The sequence below is a fragment of the Ochotona curzoniae genome, unplaced genomic scaffold, assembly GCF_017591425.1.
Source record: "Ochotona curzoniae isolate NIBS_2020 unplaced genomic scaffold, NIBS_Ocur_1.0 scaffold_3223, whole genome shotgun sequence".
NCBI lineage: Eukaryota > Metazoa > Chordata > Mammalia > Lagomorpha > Ochotonidae > Ochotona > Ochotona curzoniae.
This window is the reverse complement of record NW_024467108.1, coordinates 1,002,389-1,021,648: the sequence shown is the minus strand read 5'-3', so window position 1 is coordinate 1,021,648 and position 19,260 is coordinate 1,002,389. Positions and strand designations below refer to the sequence as shown.

The 19,260-nt window shown below is 37.7% G+C and overlaps 2 protein-coding genes across 2 annotated transcripts; both read left to right on the top strand.

Annotated features, from left to right (window-relative positions):
- Nucleotides 1–910: 910 nt before the first annotated feature.
- On the top strand, nt 911–1,861 carry LOC121145282 (olfactory receptor 52A5-like). The gene has a single exon (XM_040964011.1). It carries the CDS (start codon nt 911–913, stop codon nt 1,859–1,861), a length of 951 nt encoding a protein of 316 aa, XP_040819945.1.
- Nucleotides 1,862–11,284: 9,423 nt separating this feature from the next.
- On the top strand, nt 11,285–12,238 carry LOC121145518 (putative olfactory receptor 52P1). The gene has a single exon (XM_040964421.1). It carries the CDS (start codon nt 11,285–11,287, stop codon nt 12,236–12,238), a length of 954 nt encoding a protein of 317 aa, XP_040820355.1.
- Nucleotides 12,239–19,260: the final 7,022 nt, after the last annotated feature.

Below are 19,260 nucleotides of genomic sequence, written 5' to 3'. Positions count from 1 at the left end.
TTGAGTAGTCTAGGCTATTTCAGATAGAAAAGCAGAAGTGATTGTTCAAAATGATGAAGGTGACAACGAGTGTATATATAAATATATACATATGGATCTTTTTCTCTTAATTTTTTATTCTACATGAAGCATTACAGTTTTTTTTAATTGATAGAAAAAGGAGAGCATATGCTGACATTCCATGTTAAAAACAAGTGATGTACACATTCTAGGGTATAGAAATGTAGAGTGTGCTCAAAACACTGCTGAGAGAAAACAACTGTGAAAGGACCAGAAGAGGTATGAAACATTTGGCTGGTATTTGGGGATGAAAAACAGAAGCAAACTGAGCTTTGAACAAGTAGACTGAAAGACCTCTGAGAGAGTCATAGTTAGGGAGGAATTACACCATAGGCAAACTAGCCTGAGAAAATACGCCAGTGAGCTGTAAAAGGCATAAGCTTTCCATCAACTAGTCTTCTGAGTTAGATCAAATTCAGTGTGCTGTTACCATGGTGAATCTTCTTTTGTGTATCACAGATGGAGCACGCTTCATGAATAGATTGATCTTCAGTCCAATTCGTAGGTTACAAGAGAGAACAGAAGAATAGCAGCAAACACAAGGTAAAGGAATTTGTGTGATCAACAGTCCTGACTACAAAGAAGTCATACAGTCCTTTTTGTTTAGCTCACAAAAATTACTTAGACTTATAGAAATAGAGAATCAGGAACAAACCTCTGAATGACTTTAGGACAAGGAAATAGAAAATTAGGAGTTGCAGAGATAAATAAGAAAAAAATGATTCATTTTCACTCTAACTGAAGATTGTGATGGTAAAATAAATATACTTTATTATTTTAAGAAATATCATCATAAGCAATGGAAGATAAGACAACAATTAAACTGCTTGATACGACTCATGAAATCAGCATGCTCGTGTTTAATTCATCCATCTTCATGCCTTCTGTGTTCACTCTAATTGGGATTCCCGGCCTGGAGTCAGTGCAGTGTTGGATTGGGCTTCCATTCTGTGTCATGTACATCATTGCTGTGTTTGGGAATTCCTTAATCATAGTCATAATCAAAATTGAAAACAGCCTCCATCTGCCCATGTATATTTTCCTAGCCATGTTGGCAGCCACAGACGTTGCACTCAGCACTTGTATTCTTCCAAAAATGTTGGGTATCTTCTGGTTTAATTTGACAGAGATTTATTTTGATGCCTGTCTGCTACAAATGGGGCTCATTCACTCATTCCAGGCAATTGAATCAGGAGTCTTGCTGGCTATGGCCCTCGATCGCTATGTGGCCATTTGCAACCCCTTGAGACATGCTACTTTCTTCTCACAACAACTCTTGACTTCCATTGGTGTTGCTGTGACACTCAGGCCCATTATTCTCATAGCACCATCCCTGCTTCTCATCAAATATCGTCTCAAGTTGTACAAAACCACCATCATTGCCCACTCTTATTGTGAGCACATGGCCATTGTGAAACTGGCAGCTGAAGATGTTCGTGTCAACAAGACATATGGGCTGTTTGTTGCCTTCACCATCCTAGGGTTTGACATAATCTTTATCACTTTGTCTTATCTCCAAATCTTTATCACTGTGTTTCAACTGCCCCAGAAAGAGGCACGGCTCAAGGCCTTCAATACCTGCATTGCTCACATTTGTGTCTTCTTACAATTCTACCTTCTGGCCTTCTTCTCCTTCTTCACACATCGGTTTGGTTCGCATATACCACCATATGTGCATATTCTCCTGTCAAGTCTTTACCTGTTGGTTCCCCCTTTTCTCAACCCCATTGTCTACGGAGTTAAGACCAAACAAATCCGCGACCATGTCTTAAAAATGCTCTGCTCAGAAAAATCCCCATGATCACTACTATCTCCTCAAAAATTTAAGTCATTTCTAAGTAGCAAGCACAAAAGGAAATGGCATGTGTTGGGGAAAATGGAGTGGAAGGAAGAGGTTAATGGAGGGGGAACCCCTGTACTAACAGAACTGTCTCATAAAAGTAACAATAAAGACAAAGTAAAACCCTGTGTGCTGTCCAATGTTGTGTCTTTTATATATCTACATTGCATATTCAGGAAAAAGGAAAAAAGCTATTTTATTAAGAATTGCAATTACTTTTTATTCTGTTGTTCATCTCTTCATATAAAGCCAGCGATTCTGCCTGGCTACCACTCAGAGCTGTTTGAGATAAAACTAAAGAAGGAGTATTTGATTCTAGGTAATTACAAGGAAGGATACAACATAGCAATATTCTCAAGTTGTTTAAGCAATTTCTACTGGAACTTCTGTCTGTATGTCACTTTCTAGTATGAGATATTGTGAAAAATGTATAAACATTGAAGCAAAATATGAGTTATTTTGGAGAAAAAATTTCTGAAATTATTTTTTCTTGTGCTCTGCCTTTTCACTAAGTCCTTTTAAACGTGTTAAGCGTCCACACAGTTGAGCAGATGCATAAATAAAGAAATAGTGCAAGAACACAGAGAACAGATTATGTCATTCAAGAGGTAGAAATGGGGAATAATTTTAATTCCCAACATGTTGATGTTCTAATTAAAATCAGTCAACATGAGCCATGATAGGAAGAAATGAAGAGCAGTAGTTGATAGACAAACATATGAAAAAGTTACCAAATGAAATAAAATTTAAGAACTGAATTATTACTCATTTACTTGTGCATGATCGATTTATGTACTTCAGTTGTTCTGACATCAAAGAGCAAAATGAGTAAAAAATTACTAAAACACAGTGTATCAAAGATACCTGCTTAACCACATTTATATTAGCGTATTAGCTCAAATGTGGAATCAACCAATTATCCATTATCAGACGAATGGTTGAAGCAAAGGTCATACATTTATGTAGTATGATGTTATTCAGCTATAAAAATATAAAATTCTGGGCACAGTGTGATGTTGCAATGGCTAAATCCTTTCCTTTGAAGTACTGGAACCCCATTTGGGCTTTGGTGCATGTCTCAGCTGCTCTGCTTCCCACCCAGCTCTATGTTTGTTCTCTGGGAAAGCTGCAGAGGATGCCCCAAAGCCTTGGAACCCTGTACCTGCAAGGCAAAATGTGAAGAAGCTCCTGGGTTTGGAACAGCTCAGCTCTAACATTGCAGACATTTGGGAGAGAAGCACTGGATAAAACACCTTTCCATCTGTCTCTCCTTCTCTCTGTGATATGCCTTTGCAACAAAACTGAAAAAAAAAACTTTTATTAAAATATGCAATTGTACCATTTGCATGAAATTCTTACCAATAGAAGACATTATGCTGAGTGAAGAAAACAGACACTGGGAGACAAATAATGCATGTTCCTGTTGCATAACGGAATTAATTTTAAAAATAAAAAGTAGGGCCCAGCACGGTGGCCTAGTGCCTGAAGTCCTCAACTTGAATGAGCCAGGATCCCATATAGGCACTGGTTCTAAGCCCAGCTGTCCCGCTTTGCATCCAGCGCCTTGCTTGTGGCCTGGGAAAGCAGTCAAGGACAGCCTAAAGCCTTGGGAACCTACACCTGTGTTGGGGACCTGAAAGAGCTCCTGGCTCCCAGCTTAAAACAGCACAACACCAGGCTTTGTGGTCACGTGGGGACTGAATCATCAGAGGGAAGATCTTTCTCTCTGTCTTTCCTCCTCTCTGTATATTTGACTTTGCAATAAAAACAAATAAATCCTTAAAAAATAAATAAAATAAAAAGTAGCATACATGTATATCAGTGATCTGCAAATATAATATTTTGTTAAACTACATTTTATACACTTGTAAAACATTTTGTTAGATTATATGACGTTAAAATGATAATGAGTTTTGTTCATATTTAGTGTACATGCGTGACACATTATGTTTTCATTTGTTTCCTGTTTGGGTTCCTTGAGTATATTATTGCTGAATTATATTGTTATTCCTATGTGTTTACCACAATTTTGGGGCACTGATCTTTCATTATGATGTAAGATAAAAAGTTGTTATCTAATATGAATAATACTAACATACAGAAAGATTTTTATAAAGAATAGATGATGGAGATGATTAAAATATGATATTCCTGAGAAAAGAAGCAACAACTTAATATATTTTAATACCACTGGAAATAGGAAGGAATTAAAAAATTCTGTTTCATAGTATCTTTCATGAAAGTTCACCAATTGTATAGGGGATTCAAGATGGCTAACTAGGATTAAAAGGGAAAAAAAAGAAAGTAAAATATTGATCCCACCACAGGAAGAAATCAGAACAGCAGAGGTGGGAACACATCTCCGGTGGTGGAGGGGGCACAGAATAAGAGAGATTTCAATGGAAATGCCACAGGAGAGAGACCCCATGGAACAGCAAAGACTGAGCCAATGTATAAATGCAGCAATCAGGATGCTTGGCATGTGCCTGGGAGGGATGCCTTCTTGCAGGGAGCTAGAGGAACCTTGAACAGCCTTCACACCACTGCTCATTTTGTGTGGGAATAAAGCTGTGCTCTCTGGGGACTTTGAGTTTGGATTGTAGAGTTGATAGAGGTGAGGGTACCCACTTAGCTCCACAATGGGAAGGGAGAGGTCTGTTGCTCCCCTCCCCTCCCCTCCCCTCCCCTCTCCTTCGTCTCCTCTCCTCTCCTCCCCTCCCCTCCCCTCTCCTCCCCTCTCCTCCCATCCCCTCCCCTCTCCTCCCCTCTCCTCTCCTCTCCTCTCCTCTCCTCTCCTCTCCTCTCCTCTCCTCTCCTCTCCTCTCCTCTCCTCTCCTCTCCTCATTGAAGCACAATACCACCTGCTCAGATGGAGCAGGTGACTTGTGTCAGGCAGGTGGCTTGCTCCATGGACAGAGTGGCTTGCAAGGCACTGAGTGGATCCCTGAGCTCTGTGCCTGGGAATCCTGTGGCTGTGTAACGATGTGTGTAGGGTGTGTCAGGGTCTTCTGCCATCATGCAGTCTGGCTCCAGAAATTCAGAAGTCCCTGTTGAAGAGGGATCTCATAGAAGAATTTGGACTTGCAATATGGAGCATATAAGCAGGAGTAAAGCCTTGTTTGGAGAGACCCCAGAAATAACAGGAAACTAAAGCAAAAGTAAACAAATGGGATGGGATTTATCAAGCTCAGAAGCTTCAGCACTGCAAAGGAAAACATGAAAAAAGTGAAGAACTAACTGACAGAGTGCAATAAAATATTTTTTGCACATTATGCAGTTGATAAAAGCTTAATATACAGGATGCATATACAACTATGCAGTTGGGGCAGGCATTGCGAAGGTGCAAAGGGGTTGTCTCTCCTCTTGGGAAGGTTACAGAAGTTTCTGGTTGTGTGGCAAGGCCCGCTGAAATGTCTCTCTAATTACCTCATTATTGCCTAACCTAATTGTACGGACATTCGATCACCTATTTGAAATTTCTTTGAACTTTTTGAGAGTGTTGTTGTTTTTCTGCTAATGTGAAATTGTTTCTGTAACTGGTATCAATCATGTTATGGTAAAAGTGCATTAACCAAAATAATACAACAGTACAATTAAGCCCACACTGTTCCCAAATGTCTTATTATGTGCCCACTTTTGTCCTTGATTTTACCCTGTTATGTGTAATTTTCTCCTTAAGAAATGGCCTGATAGTATCTTAGAAGGCAAGTATGTAGTCACAAAGAGTTTATTTATATGCAGCCTTGAACTGCCTCATCACACGTAATGACACAAGCATTTTGGCTTCCCAAACACAAAAAGTAGAAAATGTATGGGACATCTTCAAAAAGGGAGATAAATGTTGTGATTTGAAACTTCTGCCATATATTGGCACTTATACTTAAGGAAAGAAAGTGGTTTCAAAAGAAACAGGTACATTTCTTGTGAAGGGCTTCCATTCATAGAACAGCTGAGCTGTTCTGATTCTTCCCACAGTCCTTGAACAAAAGAACAAAACAATTGAATCAGTACTCGGTGAAGGTGATGGTAGTTAGTGTATATTTGGTTTTAACACTTTATACGAATTATGATATATGCCTTTATAAATTTCTTTCATTTATAAACTTTATTCTTAATTTTATATTCTTATTTTTTAAAATATTCTTTATTTTTTAAAATAATATTAAGTTTAGTTAACATTGATTTTGGATATAAGTAAATCACCTCTCACTATGTGACCACGTGTTCTGCCAACCATGGAGTTCCTGTCCTCAGTCAGGTTTCAGGTAATTGCAGGTCTGAAAGAGTAATGGCTTGCTGAGAATGTTTTCTTTGAAGTAAAATGATTATACTGGTTTTCTAGATTTATTTTTAAATCATTCTTTTAACCATGAAGTAAAAATGAAATATTTGGATGTTTATATATAAGTGTGTGATGATTGCTGTATAAATAAAGAATGCAGATTTTTAAGTTGTCCATTATGATTATCAAGTAATGGTCCATGTCTTCATTATATCTGATTCCATACACCTTGTGCAAACTCTGAAGTCAGCTGGAGCTGGTCTTCAGCAGCAGGATATAGAAAAAGCTCAAGAAAATTAGCAAATACAATACAGTACAATATTATGGAACCAGTGAAGGGCATCAACAAGCCATTTTCATAGAATAAAATACAAATGGATAACAGGCACATGGAACACTGTTCAAGTTAGTTAGACACAAGGTAAATGCGCCCAGGTAGACTGCCTATCACCTAAGAAACTATAAAAATCCTGAACATTGTTGAGGATGTAAGGGGAAAGACCACTGCTGGTGCCGGACATAAGCCAGTACAACTATCAGGGAAGACACAATGAAGTTTGGTTATTTTTAAAACCATGTGAGACTGAGGTTAACTATTAGTTTATTTTTGTTATATATATGTAAACTGCCTCTTAAATCATGACATTTGTCACTTGTTTTCTTTATGACACATAATTTAGAACACAGACCAAAAAAAAGTGTAAAAATGAAATTGTTATTTTGGGAAAGGATTGTGGTTTTTAACCCATATTTGTACTCCAGTGGAAATTTGATCCTGAGGTCTTTTTGCCTATTGCTTGCTGAATATTATAATTTTTGGTTAATGAAGCCTGAGACTAAAGAGTGGGGTTTCAACAAAAGCTTCAAGAACTGTGGAGAGGAAAAGGAGAGAAGGCAGGGAAGAGACTGGGGTGTTAGCAGCAGTGTTTTCTTGGAACCATCTCTATTAAATGCCTTGGATCTGCAATCCTTACATTAACAAAAGTGCAAATTTAAAAATAAATGTTCTGCAAAGGCCACTTAGGACAGAAGTTCAAACTCTGATGAGAGAGGTACAAACTAAAACTCTGCTTTAAATGCCCATTAACATCTGAAAACACAGAAAGCCTAATAATAACAAGGATATTTGGAAATGAAAAAACATGATCAGTAATGCTGTAGAAAGACAGATTCAGCCACGATCATTATCAATACATGGATAGTACTCTGAAACTAAATACATTTGAGACTAGGAGGGCATCTGGGTGGGTGTGATGGATGAAAGGACACCTGCATGACTGGATTCACAGAAGTTGTGCATCAGGAGCATGCTGCCAGTCAAAAAGGAGAACAAAGATAATTAGAAATCATGAGCATCTTTACATTTGCAAACGACTTGACTTATTTCTGGTCATGAGTAAGGATTCAAATATAGTCATTCGGGAGCTAGAGTTTGGCACATCATTTTCCTAAGTTTCAGATGGTTTGGCAACACAAAGTTTATTTGCTGTTTTCACGGATTTTCTCAGAGAACCACATGCTTCATTGGCTATCTCTCAAATAGCTAAACCATGGGACAGTCTCTCAAGTCTGTGATCTAAAGAAAAAGTAGATGAGCATTAGCTGCAGCTCTGGGGAATTTGCAGTATTAATATGGCTGTTTCACAGGGACATTGCTCCTGCAATTTATCTAGTCCCCACCCAGTTATCTTTTGCCTGTGTCTCCTAAGAGACCCATGTACCTTCCAAGCCTGAGACTTTTGCACCAGAACTGCCCATTATAAAGTAACCATAAAGGTCAACTTGAACAGAGATCCATGGCTCCAGTGGCAAACCCTGTCATTAGCATAAGTCATTTTCATAGCTATAGACTGGCAGAGATAATGCAGTGATAGATGAATATTTGAAGATCTGTGGAGGACAACTTTTAAGACTTACCATTCTCAGTGCATCATGGATTGTAGCATAGTGTTTAAGACAAAGCAGGTGGAAGTAAACTGTAAGTGAAACTTATAAATACATAAATGATATTACACATTTATAAGAGACACAGTCATTTGAATAATATGACTTGGTAGAGAAGAGGACCCTTTTAGCCTAGAGGATATACATTTACACACACACACACACACACACACGCACACACACACATACAGTTTCTTATGCTTCATGCACTAATCTGGTTAGGTTCAGCTACAGAATGGTTTCTATTTTTGTTACACTGGAAACACAGCATATTGCACCAAAGCAGTTGAAATGAGTAAAGGGTGAGCTGACTGACAACCCCAGGAGGATCAGTGGTTGTGGTAACAAGATCAAGCATTTGTGGCAATCATAAGGGAATTGTAGAAGATGTGTAAAATCATTGAATCCTCTCTAAGAACGCCATGGAAGACCCAGCACCCTCCTTGTAGTGCTCACAGTCAGATGGACGCTACCCGAGTAGGAACAGCGCACAAGGTAAGGACTTGAATAGAACTGGCCAATCACAGATCACTTCGAAAAACAATAAATAAATACAAAGTAGTGGAATTACATAAACAGTGATAATCTGAGATTTACTGCTTTTATGTCTGAATAACTGTTATTAATACCAACAAAATAAGAGCAGATGAACGAGAATGGAAGTGCTGTTTGATTCTAATTCAGGGAACAATGAAGTACTGCTGTTGCAGCTCACATTGTGAAAGTGTTGCTCACTAAAAAAATGGCTGCACAGAAAATTCTATGGCACTCTAATTGAGTCAATTACTCAGAAATGATAGATTCCAGGCAAGGAGTTTTCCTGACTGATTCAGAAATGAGCAGAATGTCAGTGTCAGCACATGCAAAAGATTAAGGTATTTATATAGTTCAGGAATCAGTGAGATAATTGTGTCAAGAGTAAGCTACAGAATTATGAAAATGAGTCCCTCATAAAAGGGCATATAGTCTGGTTACAAAATTCAGTCGTCTTACAGATACAAATGGATATCCTTAGAGTTTCATTCAAGATGAGCTTAGCACATGTCAGACAGAAGATTTTCTGAGAAATGGTTAAAATATAACTGCAGATCAAAATCTGGGGACATTCTAAGCAAATTCCTTTGCATCTCACACCTGGATGCTGATTCTTACTAGAGTGAAAGTTTCCTCCTTAATTAGATTAGACAAGTTGTAATCTTACAGAAAATTTTATTGGAAAAAAGATATTTTAAATACTTGAAATTAACAAAGGAGTAATTGATGTTAAGCATATCTTCCTTTTTGAAATCCAAGTGTCTCCAAGTGCATTAATTCTCTTCTTGCAGCAACAATTCCCCATTTAGTACAGTACTCAATCTACATTAGTCTCTCACGGATTTGTTTTTGTTAGAAGCGGAATAAACACTGGAACTTGGCCAACCACATCTTCAAACGGAAAATGATTAAAGGTTTGCAAAGAGAAGTTTGTAATTTAATTGTTTCTGTGTTTTGATGTTCAATATTTGTAGCTTTGGGAACAAGTTTTTATTTCTCTTTGGGGGGTCACAGGATTCATGTACTATGTGGTAATGTTTACAATTTTAAATTTCTGAGAAAACTGGAAACTTATTCTCTTAATTTTTAAAAGTGTTTTATTACCTATTAGCACTTTGTCATTTCCTACCAGAAAACACAGTGGATACTCCCAGCACAACGTGTATTTAATAATAGAATGCGGGTACCAAAGTTATTTTTCAAAAGAAACAACATTTTTGCTCCCATATCAGTCAGATTTAAGATGTTAAATTAAAATGCTGACAAAAGCTATGAATAAAAATCATCATCAACAGGGGACCATATGTTCAAAATGTTAATTCTAGGTTGAGACTGAATAGCTTTTTTTTTTTAACCTCTTGTTAAAATTCAGCAACCAAAACTAAACGGTTGTTTGAAATTAAGGATGATGGCAGCCAAACTTCCCAAATAGGCCACTTTTCAATTATCATAAAACACCTAAGTCTTTACACACACACAAAAAAGGTAACCTGAGATAACCTAGGGTTGATGAATTAGTTACCTTGATATTTCTGTCTGCTCATCTTTACTTTACAAGGGAATGACTGCCTCCTTTATTTCTGCTTTTATAGACATTTATTTTATTTATTTGTTATAATTTCTGTCTGTAAAACTGATCCTCTCTGCTCATTTACTAGAAAATTTTCTACTGTATTTTGTGGAATGGAGTGTTGTCCGTTTCTAGGTTTTTAAAACACCTTTTAAGGGCCTGGCAGCGTGGCCTAGTGGCTAAAGTCCTCACCTTGGACACACCGGGATTCCATATGGGTGCCGGTTCTAATCCCAGCAGCTCCACTTCCCATACAGCTCCCTGTTTGTGGCCTGGAAAAGCAGTCGAGGATAGCCCAAAGCTTTGGCCCTCTGCACCTGTGTGGGAGATCCGGAAGAAGTTCCTATCTCTTGGCATAGCATCGGCCGTTGCGCTCACTTGGGGAGTGAATCATCGGACGGAAGATCTTCCTCTCTATCTCTCCTCCTCTCTGTATATCTGACTTTTGAATAAATAAATAAATCTTTAAAATAAAAAGGCACCATTTAAGAACTTTACATGTTGTAATTTCAGCTTTGACAATTGTGGAAAAGTACATCTTTGATTGATAGTTAAGTATTCGCCACGTTTGTTTTTAATAAGCCTTGTTTAAAGGTTTTAACATCAGATATTATTCTGTATTTTTTAGTTATGATTTCTAATGATGGAAGTATTGCTGAAAATATTGTACATTGGGACACATGTTAACAAATGTATGTGTTTACATTTTGTTTTCATATTCTATCTTTGTTTCCTGAAGATGAACCAGAATCCCAACACATAGAGAAGGTGATCCTATCACTAACCACTGTCGTAAGAGGAACAAGTTGAACCACATTTCAAAATCCAGGAAAAAATCTGGACTCAAGAAATTTAACCTTCTTGCCAGGTGGTGAAAAGGCTTACCTGAGGATTTTCTGAGAATTAAGGGATGAGTCAGCACTTCAGTTCACATAATGAGTATGTCTGTGTTCCTTCCACACAGGGCTATGGAAGAATCACATTACCATTCTCCAGTTTATAGGACATTTCCTTGGCTACTTTGCACTAACCTTACAACTTCTCCAGTTTTGACATGGCAAGCAATACCACATACTATCATGTTTCATCTTTCTTCCTCGTTGGTATTCCTGGTTTGCAAGATATTCATGCTTGGATTGGTATTCCTGTCTGCCTTCTATTTATCTTGACTCTTTTGGGGAACTGTGTAATCATTGTTACTGTGAAGATAGAGCCAAGCCTCCACCAACCCATGTATTTCTTCTTGTGCATGCTGGCAGTGAATGATATGGCCCTTGCTTCTTCCACAGCCCCCAAGATGCTTGGCATCTTCTGGTTTGATGCTCATAGCACTGACTTTAACATCTGCCTAGCACAACTGTATTTTATCCACACATTTTGCATTATGGAGTCAGCTCTGTTAGTCACCATGGCCTTCGATCGCTATATAGCTATTTGCATCCCTTTGCGATACACAACCATCCTCACAACATCAATGGTCGTTAAAATGTGTCTAGCTGGTGTGATTCGAGCTACACTCATGGTTTTGCCCTGTCCTCTCCTCATCAACAGGTTGCCTTATTTCACCAAGTATGTCATCAATCATGCCTACTGTGAACACATGGCTGTGGTGAAGTTGGCCAGTGCCAACACCCTTGTCAATAGAGCATACGGAATCTCTGTGGCCTTATCAGTGATGATATTGGACTTGGGGCTCATAGCGGCATCTTACATCAAAATCCTACAGGAAGTCTTCCGGCTGTCTTCCCAGAATGCTCGCTCTAAAGCCCTGGGTACCTGTGCTGCTCACATCTGCACTATTCTTGTTACCTATACACCAGCACTGTTTAGTTTTCTAACTCACCGCATTGGTAAGAAAGTACCTCCAAGTGTGCATATTATTTTTGCAAGTGTATACCTTATAGTTCCCCCCACTGTCAATCCTCTAGTGTATGGTGTCAAGACCAAGCAGATTCGTGACCGAGTGGTGAGTCTTTTCTTCCCAAACAAGAAAATACCTAAAAATTAAAGCTTTGTTTTTTAAACATAAATTCATTTTGGCAGAATCTGTCTCAAGTAGTTCGGAAGCCAATTATCTTAATCTTATGCCCGTAATCTTATTTCTTGTTTCAGTGTAAATTATATTGGAGGATACTTGAAATTATATCTTTTTGTTCTATAGTTTTGTTTTATTCCTGTTTTCTACCTTTTGAAATAACAGCAATTCTTTTCCATGGAAAATTTTTAATAAATATTAATGATATTCATTTTGGTATGCTATTTACATTCTTTATAATTAAATTTTGTTACATCTACAAATCTAAGATGAGTACATCAATTGTTTAGCAACCTAATTTTTAAATACATTGGATTCTGAAATCATTTTCTTTTTCCAATTTAAACTCTGTGCATCCTTTTGAAAAGTCTCCATAAAGAAAGCTGAGTGGAATGTAGCATATACACTTATATCGGATGGATAGATTCTAGTGATCAATGCCAGTACAAAGTAACAAAATATGACCAAAACTTGATAAATATTTTATGATGAAATAAGAGATATTTGCTGAAGGTGCACAGCACAAAGAAATGATGAATACTTAAGGAAAGATTAATGTTTATTATCCTGATTTCATAATTGCAAGAAGAACTGCAATTGCACTTTTGTTGAAGGAATTATGACACTATTCGATTAGAGAAAAGAAACTATTGAAAGAAATGAAAATGAAAGCAAAAACTTCAAAAGACATGGTATGCACAAAAGCACTATGGAAAGGGTTATTGATCTTAAAATTTTCATGATGGCTGCCTTATATCAGAGAACATATGATATTTGTCCTTTTGGGATTGACTTATTTCACTGAGCATGATGGTCTCTAGTTGGGACCATCTAGTTGCAAATGGTATAATTTTATTCTTTTCAATGGCTGAGTAATATTCCATGGATGAGCTGCACCAGTTTCTTTAACCACTCCTCTTTGGATGGACATCTGGGTTGTTTCCATGTCTTTGTTGTTGTAGGTTGTGCTGCTGTAAATATAGAATTATAGATCCCCTTCTTTATGCAGTTTTCTTTTCCTTTGGATATATCCCAATGTGCAGGATAGCTGGGTCACACGGCAGGCTTATTTGCAATTTTCTAAGCACTCTCCATGCTGATTTCCATAATGGTTGTAACCTACACTCTACCAACATTGAAGGAGGATAGCTTTCTCCCCACATCCATGCCAACAGGTGTTGTTAGTAGAGTTGTTAATGTAGACCAGTCTCACTGGAGTTAAGTGGACTCTAAAATGTGGTTATCATTTGTATGTCCCTGATAGCTGGGGAGCCTGAAGAGTGATCTGTGTACATGTCATGTGTTGAACTCTATTTAGTGAAGCATTAAGCCTGTGACTATGAAGTCAATTCAAAGTATTCTTAAAAATTTAATTTACAACAGATGAAAGAAAACAGTTTCGGGGGAGAGTACCATTATTCTTAGAATTGTATCTTTCAACTATAGGAAATTTACTCTTGTTATATTTAGAAAAATATAGCAGAAAGAACTTATTTTAAAAGATTTGTTGATCTTTATGTCTCTTCACATTCTTTCATTTTTTCCCTTCAAATAAATAAAATCATTGCTAAAAAATATATAAAACAAGACTGGGCAAAGTTGCAATCCAACAGGTTAAGCCATTGCTGCCTATGCCAACTTCTCATATCACAGACCCAATTTTATTCTTGGCTTCTCTGTTTCAAATCCAGCTTCCTACTAATGTACTTGGGAAGGCAATGTAAGATGGCCCAAGGACCTGGATGCTTGGCACATGTTTGGGAGGTGCTTTTGGTTTCTGGCTTTGACCTGTCAGAGCCATTTTTACAATAATTCAGCAGAAAGCTTCTCTCTCTCCCTCATTCCCATTCCTTCCAAATAAGAAACTTAAAAAAAAAAGTCTTGTTTAGATGTGTAGAAGTCATGAAAGTCAATAATAAAGTTAGACCCAGAGCAGTGGTCCAGAAGCTAAATCCCTGCCTTGCATGGTTTGGGATCCCATATGGGCACTGGTTTCTGTTCCTGCTGCTCTATTTCCTTTCCAGCTTCTTGCTTGTGACCTGCAAATCAGTAGAGGATGGCCCAAAGCCTTGGGACCCTCAACATTATTGATGCCAAATATATGAAATAAGGTGACATTTTTGCAAAGATAATGCAGAGCCTTTTACTATTCAAATGCCAATCAATGTAAATCTCAAATTTTGGAAATCAAAGAAGAGAAATACAAGTGTGGTCATATAGTTGTAAAAAAAAAAAACAAAACAAAACAAAAAAAAACCTGATTTTATTTATCAGCCTAGGACAAGTTCACAAATCTGAGAAAACTTCAAGACATTCATGGAAATTAAATGTTATAAACAGCAATAGCTATTCATGTACTCCAAAAGTTTTTTTTTCACCAATATAACCATATTCTTTATTTTGATTTTTCATTATTTTTATTCCTCCATTTTTCACTATAATTTCTACATTGATGATTTTTATATAGGTCTATTATCCATTTTGGAAGTAGTGTATAATCCATGTCTAGATTCATACTTTTTCATAAATATATATAATTGTTCCGACAAGATTTCCTAACCTTATTGAGGTGTAATCAACAAATGAAACCATCATGTATATTGAAGGTATGCAACCTGATGTTTTTGTTTGTTTGCTTGTTTTTAAAGATTTATTGTATTTTTATTTGAAAGTCAGATATACAGAGAGGAATATCTTCCATCTGTTGATTCATTCATTCAAGCAGCCTCAATAGCCAGAGCTGTGCCAATCTGAATCCAGGAGCCAGGAGTCTCTTTTGAGTCTCCCTCATGGGTACAGGGTACCAAGACTCTGGGCTATTCTTGACTGCTTTTCCAAACTACAAGCAGGGGGCTGTATAGGAAGCAGGGCTTCCAGGTTTTGAACCAGCTCCCAGCCCATATGGGATCCCAGCTTGTGCAGAAGAAAGACTTTAGCAGCTAGGCTACCATGCTGGCCCTGCAAACTGATATTTTAGTAACATTTTACTTTCGCAATGATTTATAAATTCAGTCCAACTGACACACTCATCACTTCTTAAAATTGACATGTGTATTTGTGTTCAAAACATACTGGTGTCCTTGTACATAGCACACTATTATTATTACATGTGGCTGCTATGTTGGACCTTAGATAGCTGAACACGCTCAAAATTGGATGCTTTACTCATGACCAATCTCTCAGTCCTCAGCCTATAGCAATTACCATACATTTCCTGTTTCTGTAAACTTCCACATACAACTAATGTCCATCATTTCTCTTTCTTTGTCTTAATTTACTGAGCATAATTTCCTTCAATTCATCATGGTATTGAGAATAATATGAGTTTTTTCCTTTATAAAACTGAATAATATCTCATGTCCATGGTAGACAGAAAAAATTCTTTGTCTACTCTTCTATCTATAGACTTTTAGGTATTTTCCATATCTTAGCTATTATGAATCATACTATACATTATTCAGTTAACATTGGACTGAGCATTACTCTAAGGGAAGCCATGCAGTTGGGACAAATGGTTCAAGCAGGGGGCAAAAGGGGCAGAGTGTGATTAGGATGGCTCTCCTGTTGACAAGGCTATGAGGAGTTTCCTGCTGTGTGACAAGGCCCGGTGGAATGTCTCTCTAATCACCTCATTGCACCTATCAGGAACATAACAAGTAATTCATAGGCAATAGACTCGAATCAGTATTAGACAATAGTAAAACTACAAAGTCATATGGGGGAATCAAGAGTGATCCTGACAACCTCTTAACAGGAGGTCAGAAGCACAGAGCAGGGGAGACCCAGAGTAGAGCAGGTGGACAGGAGGAGGCTTATATCCAATCCTGAGGACTCTCAGATCCTCACCAAAATTCCTTAGGAACTAGGGAGAGGAGCCTTTTCTGGTCCTTACTTAGTTCCAGCTTTGGATCCCCACCCTCTCTTGCAATGACCATCAGCATCGCTCTGAAGGCCCCCCCTTTAAAAAATTAGAATAGATAGAGAAATACCAGGAAAGCTTAAAACCAGACAGGAAATGGTTAGTGTGGATCCACATATACCTTACTAGGTAGGACACAAAGATTAGTTACTCCTCACTAGGGTATTGAAAATTTCTCTGCACACCCCTCCTAAAACTTTACTGCACCTCAATTGTTGACAAATGCATTATTAGAGTTATAATCAGTTTAGACTATCCTAAAATCTGCCAAGTTCAGCAAAATTACGCTTCAACACTATAAACCACTAAATACTAAAATGAAAATAAACTTGAGATAGCTGAATAGTACTCTATAGTCTCTTTAAGGTGTATAGCAGCCAGTTCTGTGTATAAAAAAAAAAATGAAATGTCAATGAAGTAGTAACAGGATGTGGTTAAGAACTTGCATGGTTCTAACATATTGATTACTCAATACCATGTCAATTAATTCCATAATGTTGTACATTGTTGTTGTGTTGTGTTTTTACTAAAAGCAATTGTTAAAAAGTTACATAGATGTGTAATGAAGAATCACTTACATCTTTGACTTTATTTACAACATGAGCATGTATATAATCTCTCAGCCACAGGGTGCTCACAATACAATGAAGAAGTAGCAGCATCGCTATGCTGCTGATTATATGTAAGGAGCATTTGGGGGGAAGGAACCACTCAGTCTATAGACAGAAAAGATGCCATTGGTTTTACCTTGTACCATAAGTTACTGAACCCTTTGATCCTGTTTACTCAATGCTTTCTCTTAGAAAAATTATTGCTAAGCTGTTTGCAGTATTCACTCAAACTTACTTTGGTTCCTTGTTCCAAAAAAAAGCGCAGCTTTACAATATTCATCTACTTCAGTATGATTATTGTTTATATAACTGGAAAATGTTCCATGTATAGGCAAACACTACATTATTGTTACAACATCAAATTATCATTCCCTTTGAAATAACATGTTTGTTTTGCTTGTATGCTTTTTAAAGCTTATTTCATTTTTGATGTTGTTTTCATAGTTGGTAAGAATGTAGGCACATGAGGGTCATCGAATATGGTGGGAAGCGTCGAGGTATGGGAGAAGAGAGATGGGGCAAATGCCTCCAATTTTCCTTTTCTTCCCTTTTCTCTTTGAAGGGATGGGGAAAGGGAGGAGGAGGAGGAGGAGGCTGCTCCCAGCTGCCAAACTACATCAATACCTGGGGATGGGGATATCTACTCGATGTCATCTTAGAAACCCCACTGTGGAGAAGAATGTTCCAAGGGTATTGCTTGAGTGGTCTTGATAGTTCTAAGAAGCTGATGGTTTTGCTGCTCCAAGGTTGAGAAAATGTTTCCAAGGTCCATTGGCAGGCAGAATCCATCCTAGTGCATTCTCTCAGCCAGACACTTGCTGCCAAATATTAGCCAGGAGAGTTGTTCAACCTGTTCTGCTCTCCATCTTCTTACATGGCTTCTGACATCTTCAGTAGTCCCAAGATTGGCTATCGAGACCTCATATGTATTTAAATACGCCACCCACCTCATAGGCATCATCAATTAAAGAGGTCCAGTCTCTGTACATGCATGCCAAGGTTGGACCACAAATTTGATAATTCTCCCTGTGGCCAGAGCTTTGAGTCCAGGGGTCCACTTGGGGCTTCCTCCAAGAAACCTCACCTGGCATGACCCCAGACCTGTTGCATGTGCCAGTCAGTACAGGGTCTGATTCAGTCAGTTACTATTATCAGTCTATGCAGACAATGACGACTGTAGTGGTTTGGTCAGTTCCGTCCTTGACTCCTATTCCCACAAAAATCGACAGGTGTTGTGTCCCAGTCCAGCGCAGTGTGCAATCAAGCTGGCCCTTGCACACACAAGCAGAAACTGCACCCTAGTTGGGATGACCCCCAATAGCCCTAACCAGGTTCGTTTTCTGGCCAGCCTGCTTGTTTGTAACTAGAAGAATAAATTATGTGTTTGTAATTAAAATAATACATTATTTGAGAGGCTTGGACAGAATGAAAAGGATTTTGTTATCATTTAACTATACAAATGATTTTGGAAGACTTCTTTAGAGGCCCAACTTATACTTTGAAATTCTATAATTGGTCTTGCAAACTTATTTTATAATTTCTCCAAAGCAAAAGGAACACACAGCATGTTTCCTTGAGGACTCAAAAAGAAAGAGGGGTTGAAATGTGTGCCTATGCAATCTAGATCTACAGGTGACTAGGCCTTGAGAAGCTCTCTTAGGGCTATTTAATGATAAAAATTACTATGTATAAATAGCTGAATTTGTTATACCTGAAAATAAGTAGCACATTCATAGCCAAATCGATAATAGCAAATATTTCTTTGGTGCTTCTAAATTTATAGCATCTTACCAATGAAAAATGTAACTATATATATATTCAGAAAATCAAGTAATTTTATATAGAAGAAGTACAAAAAATATGGAAACATAAATTTAAAGAAGAAAGCAATTTGGAGAGAGGTTCAACCAACTATAATGTGCAAAAAATGTCTAACTACACTTAGTTTCTTTATTCTTTCCAGAGTGTCATGCACTGCAGGGTCTGTTGATATGGACTGCCCATTTCCCTTGAGATATTTTGGGCTTTTGGGAGAAAGAAGGGTTCAGTGCCAAAGAAAATGGTGTCTTGTGTATTTCCACTCTCCTGGGGTAATAGCGCCCTGGCAGAGACTCACAGAAGTGATCACATGCAGTCTTTGGGAATGAGCAGAGACTCCCAGGGGTTGCCCTCGCAAGCCAATGATTGCATAGTACGATTTAATTAACACGACTGTATAAAACTCCCTGATCATCTTACAGTCCTTGTAAATAACTATCGAAATTCACCATCTAGACTACAGTATTTTTTATTCACTCTGAAAGTTAAAGATGAAGTTTTTGATTTGCTCAGTTTATGACACTTATGGAAACTGCTTTGTTTACTTTTTGTACTTTCGAAAGTCAGACACACACTACTGTTAAGTAGGGGATCACAACTTCATGTAATTTGCAATTTGCTTCAGAAATATTTTCTGTCTTTCATTA

Bases quoted from the DNA above. Each gene is read 5' to 3' on its own strand.
- LOC121145518 (XM_040964421.1), top strand. From the start codon at position 11,285: ATGGCAAGCAATACCACATACTATCATGTTTCATCTTTCTTCCTCGTT.
- LOC121145282 (XM_040964011.1), top strand. From the start codon at position 911: ATGCTCGTGTTTAATTCATCCATCTTCATGCCTTCTGTGTTCACTCTA.